A 20050-nucleotide genomic window follows, 5' to 3' on the forward strand; every position below is an offset into this window, starting at 1 on the left:
TTCATCTTGATTTGGTTAGTGATAGGTTTGTCTACTTTATTTCAAATATCAGCTTTTTTATTCATAAGCTTTACTATTTCTTTGTGCTGATTTTTGCTTTTTACTATGCACTTGTTTTCTCCTTTACTTTGTTCTTTTCCTAACTTTTGAGTTCGGTGTTTCTTTTCATTCTTTCATTTTTGACAGAATTTTCTTGGCATCATTGCTTTAATTGTATCATGGATTCTGGTAAGAGGTGTTATAATTTTAAAACAAATTCTATAGTTTTAGTTTGTCTTTTGGCACAAGAGTAATTTAATAGAGAGTTAATAACATTTCCAGTAGAAAAGGATTTTTTTTTAATTATTTTATTTTATTTTTTGAGACAGAGTCTCACTGTGTTGCCCAGGCTAGAGTGCTGTGGTATCAGCCTAGCTCGCAGCAACCTCAAACTTCTGGGCTCAAGCGATCCTCCTGCTTCAGCCTCCCGAGTAGCTGGGACTACAGGCATGTGCCACCATGCCAGGCTAATTTTTTCTATATATTTTTAGTTGGGCAATTAATTTCTATTTTTAGTAGAGGTGGGGAGTCTCATTCTGGCTCAGGCTGGTTTTGAACTCCTGACCTTGAGTGACCCTCCCGCCTCAGCCTCCCACAGTGCTAGGATTACAGGCGTGAGCCACCGCGCCTGGCCGGAAAAGATTTTTTGATTTTTCAATTGTTAGTTTTACTGTATTGTGATTAGAATATATATTTGGATTATCTCGGCCTTATATAATTTACTGATGTTTACTTTGTGCCTAATAAGCGGCCAGGTTTCATAAATGTTCCATGTGTGTTTGAAAAAGTGTTCTCTGTTACTGGAGCACAGTTTGGTATTATATCTATAAGAGACTGAGGGTTTCTATGTCATTTCATGTTGGATTCTGGCCCTTTTAACCTGTCTTGGATTCAGAGTGGCATGTTCAACCTGTTACAAATATGTTATTTCTTCTTGCATCTCCTATAGTTTTTTCTTTGTTTTTGAGACAGGGTCTTGCTCTGTCACCCAGGCTAGAGTGAAGTGGCATCATCGTAGCTCACAGCAACCTCAAATTCTCCTGGCTCAAGCAATTCTCTTGCCTCAGCCTGCCAAGTAGCTGGGACTACAGGCATGTGCCAGAAAGCCAAGTTAGTTTTTCTATTTTTAGTGGAGATGGGTCTTGCTCTTGCTTAGGCTGGTCTCAAACTCCTGAGCTCAAGCAATCCTCTGGCCTCAGCCTCCCAGAGTGCTAGGATTACAGGCGTGAGCCACTGCGCCCGGGCAGTTTTTGCTTTTTGACAACTGCTGCTGTCTTATGTGGTGCATAGATATTCTCATAATGTCTTCATTGGGAATTATAGCTTTTAGCATTATCAAGTCACTTTATTTTGCATGTTGTTTTTAAGGATGATTTCCACCTTGTCAGACATCAAGATTGTAACTCCCCGACCCCACGTTGGGGTTCACATACTTGTACACATCCGCCCATCTCTTTATGGTTAGCCTTTTTTGAACTTTTGTCTGAAGTGTGCCTGTGGTCTGTTGACATAGAGTTGGCTGGCTTTTGCCTTGTGATCTAGAGTAGACTGAATACAGTACTAGAGTATAGAACGCTAGCCATGACTTCCTCCAAGGCAGGGGACACTTGGGCTGGGTGTGGACCGATTTAGTCAGCGGGGTGTTTGTGGTGTGCACAGCACAAGCGAAGTTGTGCGGTGTGCTTGCAGGACAGGCTCACCTCCTTCGCTGCAGCCTTTTGCCATGACTGGGACATGCCTCCACATGGGGACAGGAGGATGAGAGACAGGTGGAGCAGATCTAAGCCCCCTGTGGCTCAGGCTAACCCTAGTTTAGACCAGCTGAGACCTATCTATGTGCAGAGGCAGGACTGAGAAATAAATGGTGGTTTAATGCCACTGAGTTTGGGGTTGTCACACAGAATTAGAATTCATGAGCCAATCTTAAGCTATTTTCTTTTAATAAGGGAATTAAACACATTTACATTTATTGATAGAACTGGTATGTTATTCATTCTGTAATATTGTTTGATGTTGCAAATTTATTGTGTGTGTTATATATACTTATGTACCTTTCACTCTGAGATTTGTGGTCCGTTCCACCCCTGTCTTTGCTTTGTTTTTTATATTTATTTTTCTGTATTTAGGAAGGTTTTATTTCTGTCCTAGACCTGTATTAGTCAGGGTTCACCAGAGTACGTAACAAATAGCACACACATACACACACACACACACACGAGGGGACAGACTTGCTATGGGAACTGGCTCACACCACTGTGGAGCCTGGCAGCCCAGGTGTGCCAGCTGCAAGGTGGAGACCTGGGGAGCCAGTGGTGCGGTCCAGTCCAAGCCCAAGGCCTGTGGATCAGAAAAGCTGATGGTGTAACTCTCTGTCCTAGGCCAAAGGCCTGAGTACCTGCAGTCCAGTGGTCTGAGACATAGAGTCCAAAGGCACAAGAACCTGGAGTTCTCATGCCCGGGTCAAGTTCTCATGTCCAGGTCAAGCAGAATGAATTCACCCTCCCTCCAACTTTGTTCCATCCCAACTGTCAGCAGACTGGAGGAGGCCCATTCCCGTTGGTGAGGGTGATCTCAGACAGTCTACAATTCATGTGTAATGAATGCATCTCTCCCAGAGCCACCAGAAGTCATGTTTTACCAGCTTCTGGGCATCTCTTAGCCCAGGCAAGCTGACTCCTAGTATTAACCATCACGGAGGTTGCCTTGACAACAGCACCTTTATCTAATGCTTGTGGGGTACCTCAACAACCCCAAGTTTGGGTTTGAACAACTCACTGGTGATGCCATTTGCCAATACAGGGAACACAGGACAGGATCTGTTCTCCTCTCTGTGGCTGTGTGATCATGATCTGAGAATGGCACCAAAAAAAGAAAAAAAGAATTTGGTCATGGAGATAAAAGTTTGAAGTGCTGTTGAAAATGCCAAGGGGGCCGGGCTTGGTGGCTCACGCCTGTAATTCTAGCACTCTGGGAGGCCGAGGTGGGTGGATTGCTCGAGGTCAGGAGTTCGAAACCAGGCTGAGCAAGAGTGAACCCCCCGTCTCTACTATAAACAGAAAGAAATTAATTGGCCAACTAATATATATAGAAAAAAATTAGCCGGGCATGGTGGCGCATGCCTGTAGTCCCAGCTACTCGGGAGGCTGAGGCCATAGGATTGCTTGAGCCCAGGAGTGTGAGGTTGCTGTGAGCTAGGCTGACACCACGGCACTCACTCTAGCCTGGGCCACAAAGTGAGACTGTCTCAAAAAAAAAAAAGAAAAGAAAAGAAAAGAAAAGAAAATGCCAAGGGAACATGGTCTGAGCTGGACACCCAAGTGTGGAAGCCAGGGCCATGGAGAAGGGACACTGAGCCGTGGTCTGTAGGACATTGCCTTGGGAGAAGGCGAAGGAGGTAGAGGGTTAGGCTGGCTCCTCTCAGCACCATGCACGAGCTCCGTGGGGGAGGGCTGGCCTACAAAAAAGGTGACTAGGGAGTCTCCAGAGAGCAAGAGTTGCCAAGGAAATACTGTTTCAAGAAGGAAGCTTGAACCATGTGTCATCTGCTGAGGGCCTGTGGAGGGAGGACTGAGCGTGTCCTGGGTGCAGTGGCACGGAGGGAAGGACTGGTTGGCGAGCATGGACCATGTTCTGAGTCTGGCTCTGCCAGGTGTCTCCCAAACTTGTGGATGTCATGGGTAGCAGGGGCTGAGCAACCAAGTTGCGTACAGTTTTGATGAGCAGGATGATGGTGATCTACACACTCTGTGATCGGCCATTGGTTTGGTTGCGATCCAGCCTCCCTGCCCCTTCCAGCCATCAGTTCGTTTTCACATGCATTTTGACAAGCTCAGTGCTGGGCCAGACTGGACACGCAGAGGCAGGTTGGGCACAGTTCTTGCCCCTCGGGGGGCGCACAGCCTCAGGGAAGGGACAGCCACACTCTGAAGCACTGGCTGAGAAGCTGGCCGCCACCCGCAGCACGTGGCAGGGAGCGTGTCGCCAGAGTGAGCCCGGAAACACGCCTGGGTGTTTCTGGGCACTTTTCTTAGCCAGCGTCGCTCTCTTGAGGAGGTCCCGATGGCCTGTACAAAGGACGGACACCCAGCCGCAGAGACAGGAGTCATGCCAAGCACAAGCAGCGCGTGTTCCCTGAAACCGCAGGCCCCTGGCTGCGAGTGCCGGGGGAGACAGCAGTCCGACTCCCCCTCAGTCAGCCGCTTCCGCACGAAGGGCGCACCACAGCCGGGTTTGGGCACCACAACTGAGCTTTTTCATCTTCTACAAATTATATCTACCAGTTTTAATTCATTTCATAACATGTGCTGAAACTTAAGATGGGGTTCTCGGGAACCGAATCTGGCCAGGAAAGGACTCGGGGCAAGCCAGCCACGTTCTCACAGGCCCCTCCTTCCAGGAGCAGCGGGCGCCTTCGTGGCTTTTGTACGTCACGTCTCGCAGGCCGACGCGGGAAAACGGGCAGCCCTGGCCTCAGGATCGCCTCTTTTCAGCCTACAGACCGGGCCAGCGGGGACCGGCTTGCTTTTCCTTCCCTGAGTCACTCCGAGCTGCCTCAGCACATCGTGGGAGAGGTGTCCTCCAACTCCGTGAGGACCCAAATCTGTTGGAAGTTGTGAGAAATTATAAATACCTTTGGAATACTCTGTCAGTTGCTAAGTTGTGATGTGTCGCTTTATCTTTAATCTCCTATCGGCGTCCTCAAAGCCACAAGGAACGCGTCAACGTGTCAGCAGGAGAGCTGTGTCTCGCCAGCAGGGCAACGTGACCTTTCAGAAAGAGTAAGAATCCGAGAGTTTCAAAGGGTTTATTTGATTTCTCCACAAGATCACAGCCATGGCTTACATCCATAGTCTGTTACTGCTCACAGCCGGAGCGCAGAGAACAAAGCACTCTTCCTCCGTTGCACAGCGGGCGCCGGCTCCTCGGGAGCCTGTGAGCTGTTTGCATTCAAAACCTGACTCTAGTTGCTTAAAACATCCTGGGAGGTGAATGGCAGCACCCAAGAGGGGACGCATGCTCCATGCTGCCTCAGTGTGACTGCAGACAGGAGTGGCCCGGGTGTGCACGCTGTCTCCACGTGGAGGGCAGGCTCCGCCCCTTGCCTGTCCCGTGTTCACCATCCCCACTTCAATTAATTTGCAATGCTGCCGTGACTATTGTGGTTAAATAAAATACTTACAAACTTACTCATTCTTTTAGGCAGGAAGGGTGATGATATTTCACAAGGAAAACTAAGGTGCATGCTTACCTGTGGGGACAGAGCTTCCTATGGAGCGCTGAACCAACACCTAGTGTCGGGCTTAAAAATCTGCTCTTTTCAGCTCATTGTTAAAAACACAAGAGGCTCGTGCTGCATGCAGCATGTGGCCGAAAGATCACTCTACGCTGGGTGCTGAGACATTTTTAAGCAAGATGTGTGCATCATATTAGGATGAACTTTATTTTTACATTGTTATACAGTTCATTCATAAACTTAAAAAAATACAAATACATAATTTGATTTGTTGTCCCAGAAAAGACTTGTCACATACCAGCTGCCTCCCCTAAGGGTCTCCTGCTGTCAGCAATTCTGTATGTAACTGCAATAGTTTGTGCGACTTGAGAAAGATGCCCCAAGGGTGTCCCGACAGTGAGAAAGGGTGAGGCAGACACCCGGGGGCCCTCAGCTCTTTCTGCCTCCCCTCTCGGAGGACATGAGGACAGGGTCCCGAAGCTATGGCTCTGTGACAAGTGGGGATCTATAGAGGACAGTCCCATGAAAGACACACGGGGACACCAGCTCACTAGGGGCTTTTGCTTCCTAGACAAGATGTGGGCACCATGACTCCAGCCTCCTGCACCCAACTGTGTACCTCTGTAAGCACTTCTGATAGCCTGCAAATAAAACACCTGGAAGGATGAAACCTTGTTGGCCTGAACCCACACGCCAAATAAAGTTGGAACCCCAGAGAGGAGCTGAGTGTTCTAGAAGCCCCTTGCACTAGGTGCAGCCCTGCTGCCCAGCACTGCGGCAGGACACACTGGGGACAGGGCTGGCACCTGGGAGCTCACAGGACAGCCGTGGAGAGGGACGCAGAGAAAGCCCCTGTTCCGGGATTACTGTTTATTCTTTTTGTTGAGTTCTGTTTGTCAGTGACACCCCTGCAGAAAGAGCAATTCTGTACCACATGGTCCGTATCTTTTCTGGAACAACCTAAGGTCACAGTGCAACTCTTGGTACAGAGGAGGGTGAAGAAAAGCCGACATACTCAATATGTTACCACTTTACTTCAACTATTTGTCAACAGTCACACTGATATACTTTGTAAAGGTACAATACAGAGTGCAGCCTCGCACGACTGACACCGGATGACATGCAGTACAATCCAGCTTTTCCGAGTCAGAACAACATCCTTGGAAACCGCAAGACAGAGAGTGCCTTGGGAGCCTGGCCCTTAAGGAAAACCAGAGCCCAGAGTTGGTGACAGCAGAGCACCCTCACCAGCCCAGCCTGACCCAGACACACTCGTCCTTTTTCTTCCTGAGCAAATGCCAAGAAAGAAATGCCACACCGATGAGAGGACAAGAGTGGGCAGGTTAAAGTCACACTTATCTTTAAAAAGGCTAAACTCTAGGTTGCTGTATTTGCTTTCTGCAGAGATTAACAAAGTGCTCGGTTTGCAGATTTGCTGGTACGGTGAGCTCAATGACATGGCCAAGGTGAGGGTGTGAGGAGGGCCAGCAGCAAACCCCGGCCAGCCTGGGCGACACAGCCAGAGTGAGCCCCTCTCTTCCTGCCATCCAGCCAGGGCTCACCACGCTGTCCACTGAGTGCGGCCCGCAGAGTGAGGCTCTAGCTTCGCCCTTTCTGAAAGGGCTCTCTGCCTGGGCGGGGGCCATGGGGCAGTCCTCCGGTCCCACGGCTTAGGAGCAAAGCACTGGCGGCTGCAGTGGCTCGAAAGGCTGAAACTACAAAGTACAGCCCATGGGTGACTCAGGCACAGACCGGACTCGTGCAGCGTCTGGCCCCAGGGAGCGCATGGTGTCATCACAACACAGAAGCGACAAGAGCACAGCTGAGTCACGTGATGCCCCGGCAGCTCACTGGACCATGAGGAGGCAGCAGGGGCTCTGCCTGGCGGGGGCTGGGCACTTGTCGGCCGGGGTCACATGGGCCACGGAGATGACACAGGGGTTCTGCTAGCACATGGCTACATGGAATTACAACGATCACTGCTACCACTCAGAAAACAAAATGGGAAACACACATGCTGCCCTGGGTTGCTAAACACTAGAACCAGCCTCGGGTTGGGGTGGTTCCTGATGGAGGCTCTCTGGGGGCTTCTGCCTGCTGTGGCCTGAGACCGTATGGCAAGGTATGGTGTTGGGGACACGAGATGAGAGCTGGTTGCTGTCATGTTGAGATGAGCATCCGCTGTGCACGGGCACCCCAGGACTCTGAATGAGTGTGCATCAAGCCACACGCATACAAAAGGAACATGGATCATGGAGTTCACAGTTATCGCAGCCATTAAAGTGTCTAAGAATCTGTGTGACCAATCTCCTAAGACAACCAGATCGTACCTAGTTGTCCAGAGTTGCTACTGTAGGTTACTGCATTTTAGCTATTTGCTTACCTGAAATAACAGAGCAGTTATAATACTGATTATTTATGATAGTATTCTGTTAATAAAATAAGGATTTATACAAAGCAATATTGGACTTTCTAAACAGTTAGATGCTATGTTACTTGGCACAGTTAGTGATGATTGCGTAAAGACTTTAGCGAGTCCTAGAGGGACTTCTCTTCTTTGTATGAAAATATGGAAGTATCTGAGTTTGTTCCTAGCATTTAAGGGTTGGTCTACTGTCTCACACACTCATCTAAGGGACTATCTTCCTTTCCGGGAAGCGGAGCTCCTTGTAAGGTCAGTATTGCTAATGTTGGGACTGCAACGCCTGCCTTTCACACACAAGCACTGCCTGTACAGCAGATATATGTATTTATATATTTATATATTTATATCATATAAAGTTTACTTACGTATTTTCATCAACCATATCAGGTCTACTTAATTTTTGCCCATTCAATAAAAGAGCAATAATGCAGCAAGTTTTGGGGGGTTGTTTTGTCTGTTATTTTTGTATCTCCTTTCTTCTCCTAGGCTGGGTTTTCATCTGTGTATAAGTTAGGGAGTAGAGAGCTGGGGGCTGGGGTGGGGGATGCAGTTCAACATGTACTTGGCCGGTGGCGCCATCTCAAGGCTGATGTGGCTGAGGCCCACCCCCCCTGGGACAGAGGTGACCGGAGCCCAGGGTGCCAGTGCTAAGTGAAATCTGGAGCTCTGTTCCACAGAACACGTGCCCTGTGGGCTCACAGGGTTCTGTCCAGGCTGCGAGGGGCAGAGGGACAGATGGCAATGCGAGCGCCCTGGGTTTGGTGTGAGGCTGGTGGCCCCGGGCATGCCCTGTATGTGTGCAACTGTTTCGGGGGCCTGGGAGCCCCCATCCAGGCTGTCTACACAATTGTGCTGATGCCGCTGGGTTTGGCCTTGCTGCTGGTGGGGGGCGGCGGGGCAGGTGGCTGCCCGTGGTGGTGCACTGCATGCCCTGCGTGGGCGGAGGGCAGCGGTGGGTGGCCGTGAACGTGGGCCCCGTAGGCTGGGTGCCCCCCGTGGGGGCCGTGGTGGTACTGGTGTGCATGCTGGATGTGCTGGGGTGGGTGGTAGTGGTGGTGGTGGTGGTAGGGCGGTGGGTTCTGCGGCACGTGGCAGTACTGGGTGTGATGCCCATGCACCTGGGCCTGCGGCGGGCCCTCTGCTGGCCCCAGGTGGTGGCCGCCGGAGGAGTGCTGCAGGTGGGGCAGGCCTGGCGGGTGGGGGGGTGGCGGGGGAGGAGCTGAGGGTGGGTGGGCCTGGGGAGGGGGCTTCCCTCTTCTACTCCCAAATAAGGAGCCCAGGAGGGAGGATGAATTAGGCATAGTCTGGTGTGGGCGAGATGGACACTCTCGTGTTGATGTAGCTCTCCGGCGCATGTGAGGACTGCTAATGATGGACCCCTAAAAAGGAAATTCATAGAAATCAAAATTAAAAGATCTTAAAGCACTTATGTCAGAATGATCTTTTTTTAAAGGTAAAACTTCACCCACTGACTGCTAAGGCTTAGCTCAACTTGCTGGCCAGAGGGCGGGGCTGGAGGCGGCTGGACTGGGCCCCCTCCTCTCACAGGCAGTCGGCACAGCTGGGGGCGACTGGCCCTGGCGGAAGTGGGGTGAGGGCAGGGGAGGGGCCGCCTTTCTGTTCAACCGCCCCGCCCCGGCAGTGTGGCTTTCGCCCTCGTCTGACAAACGCTTTGAGCCTGGCGCCCTGCCTGAGGTTCAGAGAGCGACAGGGTGGGCGTCTGTGGGCCGAGTGTGGTGAGTGGCGCAGGGCCAGAACCTGGTTCCTGCTGAACTCCTGCCCTGAGCTCCCCTGGGACCTCGCAGCGGGACCGAGGGCATGTGCTCTGCCCATGTGGTCCCCAAGTTTCTGGGGAGGTGGTGACGGGGACAGGTGGGACTCAGAAACCCTGTCCTCTGGGGGTGTGGGCTGCCTAGGTGTTTCACTGCGCTACCTACTGCAAACCAAACAAGGGAAAAGAAGGAAACAGAAAAAGATCTGCAAGCTGAGGTTCAGATGTGAACACTAATATAGAGATGGCCAGAGGATGAATGAAATCTCATGAAATCCACACTGGAATTTTCCTCCTCTCAAGATGCTCCTCCTCCCAATCTAAGCAACTCCACGGTGTCCTCACTGCAGTCGGCACTCCAGGGAGGAAGCGATGGCGATGGCGGAGCACAGAAGGCAGGAGTGGGGCACAGACATCCAACAGCAAGAGTGAAGGCTGAGTGGGCGCATGGTGGCCGGTGCCTGCCCGCCTGGGAGCAGGGGTGGCCCGGGCAGGGACCCGGGGTGGGGATGCCAGAAAGGCGGGGACGGTTAACCATGCTCAGAGACCACCGGGGACAGGAGTTAAGCTGAAACTAAAACACACAATCCATAACCGCCCCCCACTGTTCAGCCCAAAACAAGCGGCGAGAGGCATGGGTGCTCTAGGCACGGAGGAGAAGCTGGCATGCACGGGTCTGAGGCAGGCAGGCAGGGAGGGCGCGTCTGCGTCTCTGTGCGGTAGGGGAAGGACGAGCAAAAAAAGACAAGAGGTGTAAACCAAGGACGGGGGCGACACACGACAGCCAGCGGGCGGAGGTGCTTCCTACTTACTTCCACATTGCTCTCTAGCGATCCCGCACTGCTGCGACGCCCTCGCTTCCCTGCCCAGAACATGCAATACCAGAGGTTAGACACGGACACGAGGCCTGGGGCGCTGCCTGCCTGGCGCTGCGCTGCCGCCGCCGCCACTGCCGCGAAGCCTGCGCCGCTGTGGGGACAGGCGCGAGTGCCAGGCCCACCTGCCGGCAGCAGCCAGGTGAGAGGGGTCGGAGCAGGGGCTTGGTGGGGAAGCCGGCAACGGTGCAGGAATGAATTTAAAAAAATGGAGTTTTCAAAAAGCAAAAAATAAGTAAATAAACAAAAATTTAAACCAGCCCAACTTCATATGCCTTCTCCTGAACCGGCAGTCTGTGGGAGGGGCCTCGGAGCTGGGGCGTGTGTACAGGTGGGCCGGACGCCTCCAGCTCCAGCCTGTTCACCCCAACTCGGGAGAACAGGAGAAGGGGCGAGGGCAGCCTCTGCAGCAGCCACAAACACACACAGCGTGCTTGGTCCTCAGCGGCCCTGTCTTCCAGTGGATTCCATATATATATGTATATATGTATACACACATATATATATTCCCCCTGCTTTCATTGGCAGGGCAGGACTGATGGTTAAGACAAAACTAAACTTCATGTCCCCTTTTCCTCCTGGGTGCCTCTGGGGGCTGAATTTTGGTTTGTGCAGTGCCCTGGCAAGGGCAGGAGACAGGGTTGGGGTCCAAAGGGCAAAATTCCTCCCAGCCCAGGGCCTCTCTGCTGGCACTACCCACCCAGGAGGCCACAAAGCATTCCCTAAGGCAGGAGGTCTCTTCCTTGTGTCCCTGGGGCAAGGTACACAGCAAGCACTCAATATCTGCTGGCTCTTTCAAAACAAGGTCAAGACTTGCTCTTGGCTCCGATGTCCAGGGTCCAGCTTAGCCTCCACATTCCCTTCGGAGACTCATCCATGGTTTTCTGCAGGACACGGCCGGACGCACGTGTGCCCAGCCTTAGGGGCCTGCTCTGGCCAGCCCCTGGGAGTGAGGATGGGAAGAGGGACAGAGACTGGCCTTGACTTTCTCTAAGCTTCCACCTGTGCAGCATTGGCTGAGTTGAGCACCATGCTGGACACGTCAGTCCTACAGGCGTCACTGTGTCCATGACAGAGAGGACACCGAGGCCTGATTCCCATGCAGAGTGGGCTTCGCACTTAGACCTGCCTGCCCACTTCTAGGGCTGGACGACTTGGCCACGCTGCTTTCTGAGCTGCACCCAGGGCCAGGCTCGGGCCAGGACCCTGGAGGAAGGAAGAGAACGCGCGCGTGGTCCGTGCTGCCTGCCGGAACAGCTTCTGGAGTGAAAGCTGCTGCCCCTCAAACCAGAGCAGGGCCGCCAGCCAAGCAGGGGGTGAGGACAGTGTCTGTAGGTTTGGGCCTCAGTGGTCATCTGAGCATGCTGGGCTGTGCCTGGGATGCAGCTTCTGTCCTGGGCACAGATGCTGACTCGGGGAGCCCAGCCACTTTGCACTGCCTGCCACCCCCACACCTGAGGTCCAGGTGGGAGTCTGGGTCAGCAGAAGGCCTTGCTTGGCTCTGGCTTGTGTGAAATGACCCTCAGGTCGCTCTTGGGACAGGGCCGTACCACAAATCAGGGGCAAGAGAAGGGGCACATTTCCTCCTGTGCAAGGAGAGAGGCCGACCTTCGTTCCCTTCCTGTGATCCAGGGATGTGGAGCAGAGTTAGAGCAGACTCCCAGAAGGAGCTCTTTGGCTGGGCTGTGGGCTGCCTGGCACTGCTTAGCCTCTTTACCTCAGTTTCCGCATCTGCAAAACGGACTGTGGCCATGGCCATCAGACACTCAGGACACTGTGGCACCATGTGGGAATGCTGAGAGCCAGGTGCCATCTTCGGGGTTTTAAAATTAGCTGCTTGGCCCCTCTAAGGCCTGGGCATCCCACCGACTGACTGAAAACCAGGGGCAGAGGAAGAGGGCCTGCCCTGCCAGTGTCCTGCAGCTGTGGGGGTGGCCATCCACATGGTGTCCCCCACCTGGAGTTGAACAAAGCCCTCTTCCTTCTGTCCAATTTGGACTGACACGCAGGAGTCCTTTGACTTGGCTGTCTTGGAGTGATGCCGAGTGTCTTAAAATCCATCTTCTTAACGTCTCAGATCAGCAGGGGATGCAGGCCGACCCCAGGGTCTCTCTCTGCCCTGAGTCGCAGAGCCTGGTGCTCACAGGCACACTTACAAGCACGTGCCCACGGCAGACCCGTGCAGATGTCCTGCGCATACGTGTACACGCAGTCTCTAGCCCTTGTTCAAACACGGGCTGACAGGGACATGCCAGAATAGTGGCTTATGCCACACGTGTGCACGCACATGCAGCCACACGGCCCCACCTGTGCCCACCCTCGCCCCTTTTGTTCTGTTTTCAGCCCCCAGTCCTGCACTGGCCTCGAGTGAGCCCCGGCCCAGTCAGCACCCTCCTCGTGCCAGCCCAGCCCTCGCCAACCCTGGTGACGCGCTGCCTGGAGGCATCTGGAGCCATTTTTCTGGAAGGGCTCCCAGCATGGTCCTTCACAGCCATTGCTGCTTCCTCAGAGTCATGACAGGATGCCACGTGGCAGGGCTCTCCTCCCCAGCCAGGGTCCTCGTCCCTTGACCCGCAGCAACACTGGAGGCCAGGCAGGTGACCTGGCTTGGTGACCATGATGGAAATGACGGCTTCGCACACTGTCGGCTGTTTGAGCCAGGAATGCTGGCATTGACTGTTTCTCACAGCAGCTGGGGAAACTGAGGCCCATGGGTGTAACGTGCCAGAGTCTGACAGCCAGAGAGCAGGCAGAGTGGGGAGTGAGCTCATGCAGTCCAACAGGAGTCAGGACGCTGCACTGCAAGCTCTGTGGGACTTGGCACAGCTGGGGAGTGATGTGGCCGGCCCAACAGCAAGCACAGCCCTTCTGGGCCCAGGCTGCTTACACGCGGCAGCAGGGGCTGCTCCGTCCACCCACCACCAGCCTGTCACTGCCGCCACCCTCACAGATGGGGCTGCTCTGGAGCAGGACGTCGGAGGTCAGAGGCGTCTCCTTGAGGGGTGACTGCTGTAGGCAGGTCCTGGTCCTCTCCATGGGGACTCGGTGCTGGCCAGCCTGGCCGTGAAGGGACAGGAAGGACACTAGAGGCCTCTGGACGCGTCCACCGTGACCTGCCTGATCTGGGGGCAGGCACTAAGGCCTGGTCATCCTGTTTCCTTAGTCCTTGCTCTCAGGCCGGCAGGGCTCCTGAGCCGCTGGAATGGGCACTGGATGGGAGTCTCGGCTGAAGGAAGACTGTGGCCGAGAGACACCAGGTGACGCACTGCAGCTGGGCCCGAGCCCAGCCCCCTTCCTCAAACTCTCGGAATGTCAGAGGCTCCCGGGGGTGTCTGTGGATGGGCTTCCTCCAGGGCCCCAGCCACGGCCACATCGCGGGTCTCCACGGGCTGGGGCCGTGTCCGTGGCGTGTGCTCTCCCGCGTGGATGTGCAGTTGCAGATCTGGGCAGCTGCCCGCAGGGCCCGCTGGCGCAGGGGCGATGACTTGCTGACCACTGGGGAGAAGCCCCGGCAGCCTGCTTCCTCTCGACACGGTGTCTCGGGGTCGCAGGCTCAGTCTCAGCGCGAGGCCCGTGGCGAGTGGGTGGGCGTCGCGCTGCCCTGCTCAGTCCAGAACTCGGAGCCCTGCTTCTCCCAGTGCCCAGCCCACCACCTCCCAGGAGGGTGCCAGCTCTCGTGTGTCTCACCTGGACTTGAACACCCACCTCACATCACCCTGGCACAGGGGCCCTCTGGGAGCTGTTCCTGGGTCTTTTTTTTTTTTTAATTGCAGGCCCAGAGAGGACTCAATCACTAGAGTCTTCCTTAGCTGGGAATCCCCAAGGAACAATGGCAATATTAACACCCACACAGCCAGCCAGCCCTGAAGCTCCGCCCCGCACGTGGATGTGGGCGTGGCCACGTGGCTCTGTCTGACCCTAAGCTCTGGCAGAGAGTGGGTAGCCAACTGCTAAGCCCGACTAGGAGGGCCTCAGTTCCAACAGAGCCACTGCTACCTGAGAGGGGCTGGACAAGGTCCCAGCCCTCCAGGGGCTTCACCAGGGAAGGGACAGGGCAGGGCCTGCCACACTGCACAAACGCAAACAGAGCCTCGCCCTGCAGAGGCCCAAAGCAGTCGAGTGACGTTAGCTGCATTTCACAAGGCCACTGGGAAAACCAGTGGTTCTCAACCAGGGCTGATCTTGCCCCCCAGGGGACACCTTGCAATTTCTAGAGCCATGGACGACTGTCCATTCCGGGGAGGGATGACTGGCATCCAGTGGCAGAGGCCAGGGAAGCTGCCAGCCCTCCTGCTGTGCCCAGGACAGCCCCACAGCAAGGGCTCACTTGGCCCAACGCAGTCATGCCGAGGTTGAGAAGCCCTGGCTGTTAAACCCCCATGCTGGAGACTGGCAATGGATTTCTGATTTTTTTTTACTATGGAAAAAAAAATGACAAAACAAAAGCAAAGGGGAAGATCCAACTAAAAAAGAAAAAGAATAAAAAGGATCTCAGAACTGAGTGAGCCGAGGAGCAGTGCTACTGGCGGGCAGGCACCGGGTGGGAGTCCTGGGCAGGCGGCGCCTGCAGCAGTGTGGGCAGGGCGGAGGAGCCGCCAGCCTCTTGAGGACGGGGCCCATCCCTGGCTTCGGGGTCTTTCCAACTGACAAGCATGTCAGGCTCCTGGGGTGGGCAGAGCTCTCAGTCCGGAGCCTGGAGCGCCGGCCCAGCTGCGGGACAGGGCTGGGCCCCAGGCAGCGCCGGCAGGCCAAGCGGGGTGCAGCAGCACTGGCGCGGGCGGGCAGCCCGCCGGAGGCTGCGGGAGAAGCTCCGCCAGATGAGGCGCCCACCCTGGAGACCCGGAGGCGGGGCGGCCAGCAAATCCAACACACACAGAAACAGACACGAGGCCCCCAGTGCCCACGGGCCTTTCCCTGACAGCCCTGGGGCCGGAGGGAGGCCCTGCGGAGACAGCAAGGCCAGTCGCGGGAAGGGGCTCCCGACAGTTAGAGGGCTTCACTCCATTTCATTCATCAGCATAAAACACAGGGACGCGGCAGCACACAGAACACGGGACACACCGCGCGCTTGCTCCATGTTCGAGTGACTTCCAGAAAATAAACAAACAAATAAACAAAACCCTCGCAAGAAAGGGAAAGTGGAGGCGACCTCCCTGGCTGCTTTGCGTAGGGTGCCTCCTCCTCGACGACGCTCGGTCCTGTCCCCTCTGCCTGTGGGGGGCCCTTCCTGTGCTGCCACACGCTGTGGTTTGGGGACGGCCCCTCCGCGCAGCGTCTGTGCGGCCCTGGCGCGGCGGCCCCACGCAGGCCCTTCCCGCCCGCAGCGCAGCCCGGCTGCGCCGCCCTACCCGGCCCTGCATGCAGCGGGCTAGGAAGGCGCCCCAGGCCGCATCTTACCCGCTTCCGAGAGGTCCCTCAGGGAGCTGCTGAGGGCGCTGCGCTTGAGGCCCTCGCCTGCGTAGCTGTCGTCCAGGCAGGCCCGGCTCAGCGTCCCGTTGCCCGGCTCCTTTTTGAGGCTGGAGCACTGGGACATGCTGGGCCTCACGACACCCTTCTGCTTCTCGAGCTCCGCTGGAACAGAGAGGGTGAGGGGCCTGGTGAGGGGGGCATAGCCTAGAGCGGTGGGAGACGGGGACCGCGCAGCCTTCTGCTTAGGGCCAGCACTGCCCAGGCCACCATCTTCCTGGAATGGGGGAGGGGTACTTTTGGGGAAAGAGTGGCTGTGACGGCTGCCCTGGACAAAGGGAGCAGAAAGGAGAACCCAGTGGGGAAGCTGGAGGGGCCTGTGATATGCAGGAGAGACAGTCACCTCCCAGGCTCAGGGCTGGGCAGGGAGGCAAAGACCTGCCTGGGTCTGGGAGATGAGCAAGGGTCAGCCAGGCCCTTCCACCGTGGGTGCAGAGGTGGGGATACCCACATGCCTCCAGGGAGTAGACCTGGAGCCAGGGCACGGCTTTGGCTGTGACACCATCAGTTGCTTACGCCTGATTCAGAAGGCGACCAATAGTCATGCTGAAGTGCAAGGTGCTCAAGCTCCAGAGCTCTGGAAGCTCCTGTCCCTGGGATGGCCAGGAAACTAGGTGGGGGCACCCCAGGACACGCAATGTGCTCTGACCGGCAGGACAGGGCTGGGCCCCTGAAGCCCTGGCTCTTATCAGCCATGGCTTCCCACTCCGACCTGCCCTACCTGTGCCTCCTGTGGCCTGGGCATGCAGGCAGCCCCGGCACGTGGTCATGGGGAGTGCCTGAGAAGACTGGGGGACATCATGTCTCTGGGGGCTCAGGAGCCACTGGCATCAGCCTTGGACCACTGTCACTGCCAGGAGAGGGGAGGCAAGCCCGTGCCAGGGAGCCCTGGCACTCACACTCTATCCTGTGCTTCTCCATCTCCTGCACTTCTGCGATGGACTCCCGCAGGTCATCGGTGAATTTCTTCCGGTCTTGAGGGTTGGGGGCATTGAAGTTTATTAACACTTTGATGTCTGCGCCGGGGACAGCGGATGTGAGCCGGATGCCGTTGGGGTAGTCTGCAAAGGGAAGAGTGAGGTGCACAGGTCTCAGGGTGCTCCCTGCAGCCTCCTCCCTGGCCAAGAGAACAGTGAGAGGCCCGAGAGGAAGGCCCCAGGGCCCTCCTCCTCCCCACCTGAAGGTCACGGAGCCCTTTCCTGCGAGCCCGTTGGCCACTCTGCCAGGTGCCGAGTCCCAGACTAGGCCCGAGGAGGTGTTCTGAGCCCAGCCAGGCATCTTAACCCATCGCCTTGGATGATTATGGGTGGGTGGACAGGGCTGGAAGTGGGGCGACGGCCGGGGCAGGCAGCCCGGGCTCCTCATGGGCGTGTGAGGACAAGGGCACACATGGAGGGGCGGCTGCTGCTGCGGGTGGCTCCTCGGTCCCAGTGGGGACAGGGAACACAGCAGAGAGCACCAGGCCCAGGGCCTCGGGCCCGTGTTTTGGGTGGTCCGGCTGTAGGTTCCTGGCGCTTTTTAGCAGATGGAAAGCTGGTCACACGGATGTTGGCAGCCTCTCCCAAGAGGATGGGAGACCCCTGCCGCTCAAGACATGGACACTCCGTGTCAGCACCACCCCTAGGCCTCTCCAGAGCGTGCAAGGCCACAGGCCCCCACCTCCATCCCAGGACTGGCTCAGCCTGTGGCACAGAGACCTCCAACAGGGAAGGGACAGAGGAGGGGCAAAGAGAAGGGGTGGGTAGAAGGAGGAAGGTCACAAGAAAAGGCCAGTGGGGGTGTTGCAGGTGCGAGCCAGCTTCCCCCAGACTCCCCGGCTCTCTGGCCTCGCGAACAGCCGACGGCCCCACGCCCCAAGCAGGTCTCCCAGCAGCACCTGACGCCGCTGGGCACTCGCTCGGAAGCACTCCCGCCCTCTGTGGGGCAATTCCACGAAGCAGGCACTACTGTCACCCCTGCTTTACAGACCAGGAGCCAGAGGCCAGAGAGGCTGCAGGAGCGGGACACATGTAGGCGGCACTGGAGCCAGTCTGATCCAGGCAGCCGGCTTGGCTCTGGGCTTCCTCAGTCCCTCGGGGATTGCCTCTACCTGTCTTTGGGCCACATCTGCACATGTAATAGTAGTGGTTTACAACCAAGTTTGACTTAAATAAATTCATTTCTGCCATAAGTTAAAAAGTCTCATCACTTTCAAGAAGCTGAGGTAACAGCAGGAGTGAACTCAGCGGGCGCCAGCACAACGTGACTCAATTCCCTCTCCTGCAGGCGCCCTTAGGCTGCTCCCTGTGGTCACATGGGAGTGAGCTGCTGCTGTCCCGGCCGGCAGGACGGAGCGCACTCCTGCAGGCAGGCCCGGGCAGACTTACACTGGTTCTCGAAGAGCAGGACCTGCATGCCGCACAAGGAGAAGGACTGCCGGAAGCTGTACGTCACTGAGTTCTTCTTCTTCTGGAAGATCTTGGTGACCTGGGACAACCAGAGACAGCTCTGAGCTGCAGCACTGGGCAGTGACTACATGTGATCTCCAGCCCAAGGACCCTTCCAGGAGTTTGGGCTCAGGAGGCCGGATGCAGGCACAAGCCACTCAAGAGCCGAAGGTATGACCTGGACTCTGGTTCCTGTCCCTGTGAGCCCTGATGCCATCCTCGCTAGCAACAAAGCCCCACCAGCCGGCCAAGAGGTGGCAGGCATATCACTGCACATAGCCCTGCAGGTGTCTTCTCACAGCCAGGTGAGGTGCACACACCTGGGGCTTGGGACCCTGGAGGGCAGGAGTGGGCGGCAGTGCTCAGCAGCACTGACTTAGGAGGACGCATGGCTTCTTCTCTTGGGAACAACCAGAGCATGACGCCAGGACTGCGGGCTGCACTGAAGTGAGCCCACCCTGGGGTAGTGACGGGATCCCTTGCCACACCAGGACCCCTGCCATGGTCCTTGGCTGCTACCCTGGTTGGCAGGCAAGGGAAGGAACTTTCCAGCCTGGCAGGAGAAGGCTGGGCAGGAGGGGAAAGAGGAGCTCCCATCTCTCCTGTGCCCAGTGCTCGCCAGCGCCACGTGCGGGTCTGTCCGGGTCTCGCTGGACCACTGCAGCCCTCCGAGAGGCTCATCTTACAGAGGAGGAGACAGATTCATAGATGTGAGGTGACTAGCTCGAGGGCAAGGGTTCTCAATAAAGGGTGTGAACCCAATGTCCAAATTTCAGCCTCAGCGGTCAGAGATGAGTAGCTGATCAGGCCTGTGGGGAACGGGGACACGGGCCTCTGGCAAGAAAAGCCTGTGACATGCGGGAGTGACAGGAACCCACTGACAGTTCTCCCTTCTGTCTGCAGTGGGCACTTGTATCCCACCTGGCTAGCACCCATGCCACCTTCTTCAGTCTGTCAGTCCTGGGGACTGGGCTCTTTCCCAGACCCAGGGGAGGGGCCCAGGCCTGGCCACCCAGAAAGCACTGCACCTGCCTGGCCACAGTGACTTGCGGGGGGGAGAGGTGTGTGCAGCAACCAGGAGTAGCCTGAGACCTTTGGCTCTCAGTCTAGGAAGAGGATTCTACTGGTTGCTGAATAGGGAGGGTCAGGCTGGAGCTGCTGGGCTGTCGTTCTCTTCTCGCCTGCAGTGGGGCCACACAGAGGAAGAGCCTGCCCAGCGCAGGGGTGCAGATGACAGGAAGGAGTCCTGCTGACCTGCTGGAGGCTCTGCAAACAGCTGGGGCTGAAGCCAAAAACCTCTCTCTGGACTTTTACACAAGCCAACGAAATCTTGTGTGCATGTGTGTCTGTTTGAACTAGATTCTGTCCCTTGTAACCAAGATTCCAGGTGAATCCCTTCCCCAGCCTCATGTGTGTGCACGTTTCACCACACGCAAACACACGGCCGGATGGAAATCCCAGGCTCCCCACACTGAGGCACCCGCCTCGATGCCCTGGGTGAGCCACGTACCACCAGGAGGTCGTTGAACAGGAAGATTTCTCGCTGGTGCAGTCCGAGCTTCTGCGGCTTGTTTGGGTCTGGAACCTCGAAGAGCCGGCAGTAGCAGACCAGCCGACGATGGGGCAGAGAGAGCACCTGTGTGGACAGAGGCTGTCCTGCTGTGGCTGCCCAGCCCTGCCCCAGCCATGGCAGTGAAGAGCAGCCCTTCAGGCTAGAAACCCAGCCACGGGCTCGGGTGCAAAAGCGCCTTCTCCCACAAGCACCGCAAAGCAGCGTCTCTTGGCTCATAGCAATTTTCCCCAATCTGTCCTCAG

At 56.1% G+C, this 20050-nt stretch overlaps 1 protein-coding gene across 9 annotated transcripts in view; it reads right to left on the reverse strand.

The window, feature by feature from the left end:
• Positions 1 to 1154: 1154 nt before the first annotated feature.
• IQSEC1 (IQ motif and Sec7 domain ArfGEF 1) overlaps positions 1155 to 20050 on the reverse strand; it is a 359058-nt gene continuing 340162 nt past the window's right edge. For 6 of the 9 annotated variants that reach the window (XM_075996351.1, XM_075996355.1, XM_012785206.3 and 3 more), the window contains 6 exons: positions 19746 to 19871; positions 18176 to 18275; positions 16709 to 16870; positions 15741 to 15914; positions 10281 to 10330; positions 5461 to 9076 (listed from right to left, as the gene is read on the reverse strand). In XM_075996351.1, coding sequence (XP_075852466.1) covers positions 8537 to 9076; positions 10281 to 10330; positions 15741 to 15914; positions 16709 to 16870; positions 18176 to 18275; positions 19746 to 19871 — 1152 coding nt within the window. In that variant the 3' untranslated portion in view covers positions 5461 to 8536. Of the gene's footprint in view, positions 4806 to 5460; positions 9077 to 10280; positions 10331 to 15740; positions 15915 to 16708; positions 16871 to 18175; positions 18276 to 19745; positions 19872 to 20050 lie in introns of those variants that run through there. The other 3 variants (XM_075996352.1, XM_075996353.1, XM_075996354.1) reach the window with 3 other exon arrangements.

Source organism: Microcebus murinus, chromosome 21 (genome assembly GCF_040939455.1).
Source record: "Microcebus murinus isolate Inina chromosome 21, M.murinus_Inina_mat1.0, whole genome shotgun sequence".
NCBI lineage: Eukaryota > Metazoa > Chordata > Mammalia > Primates > Cheirogaleidae > Microcebus > Microcebus murinus.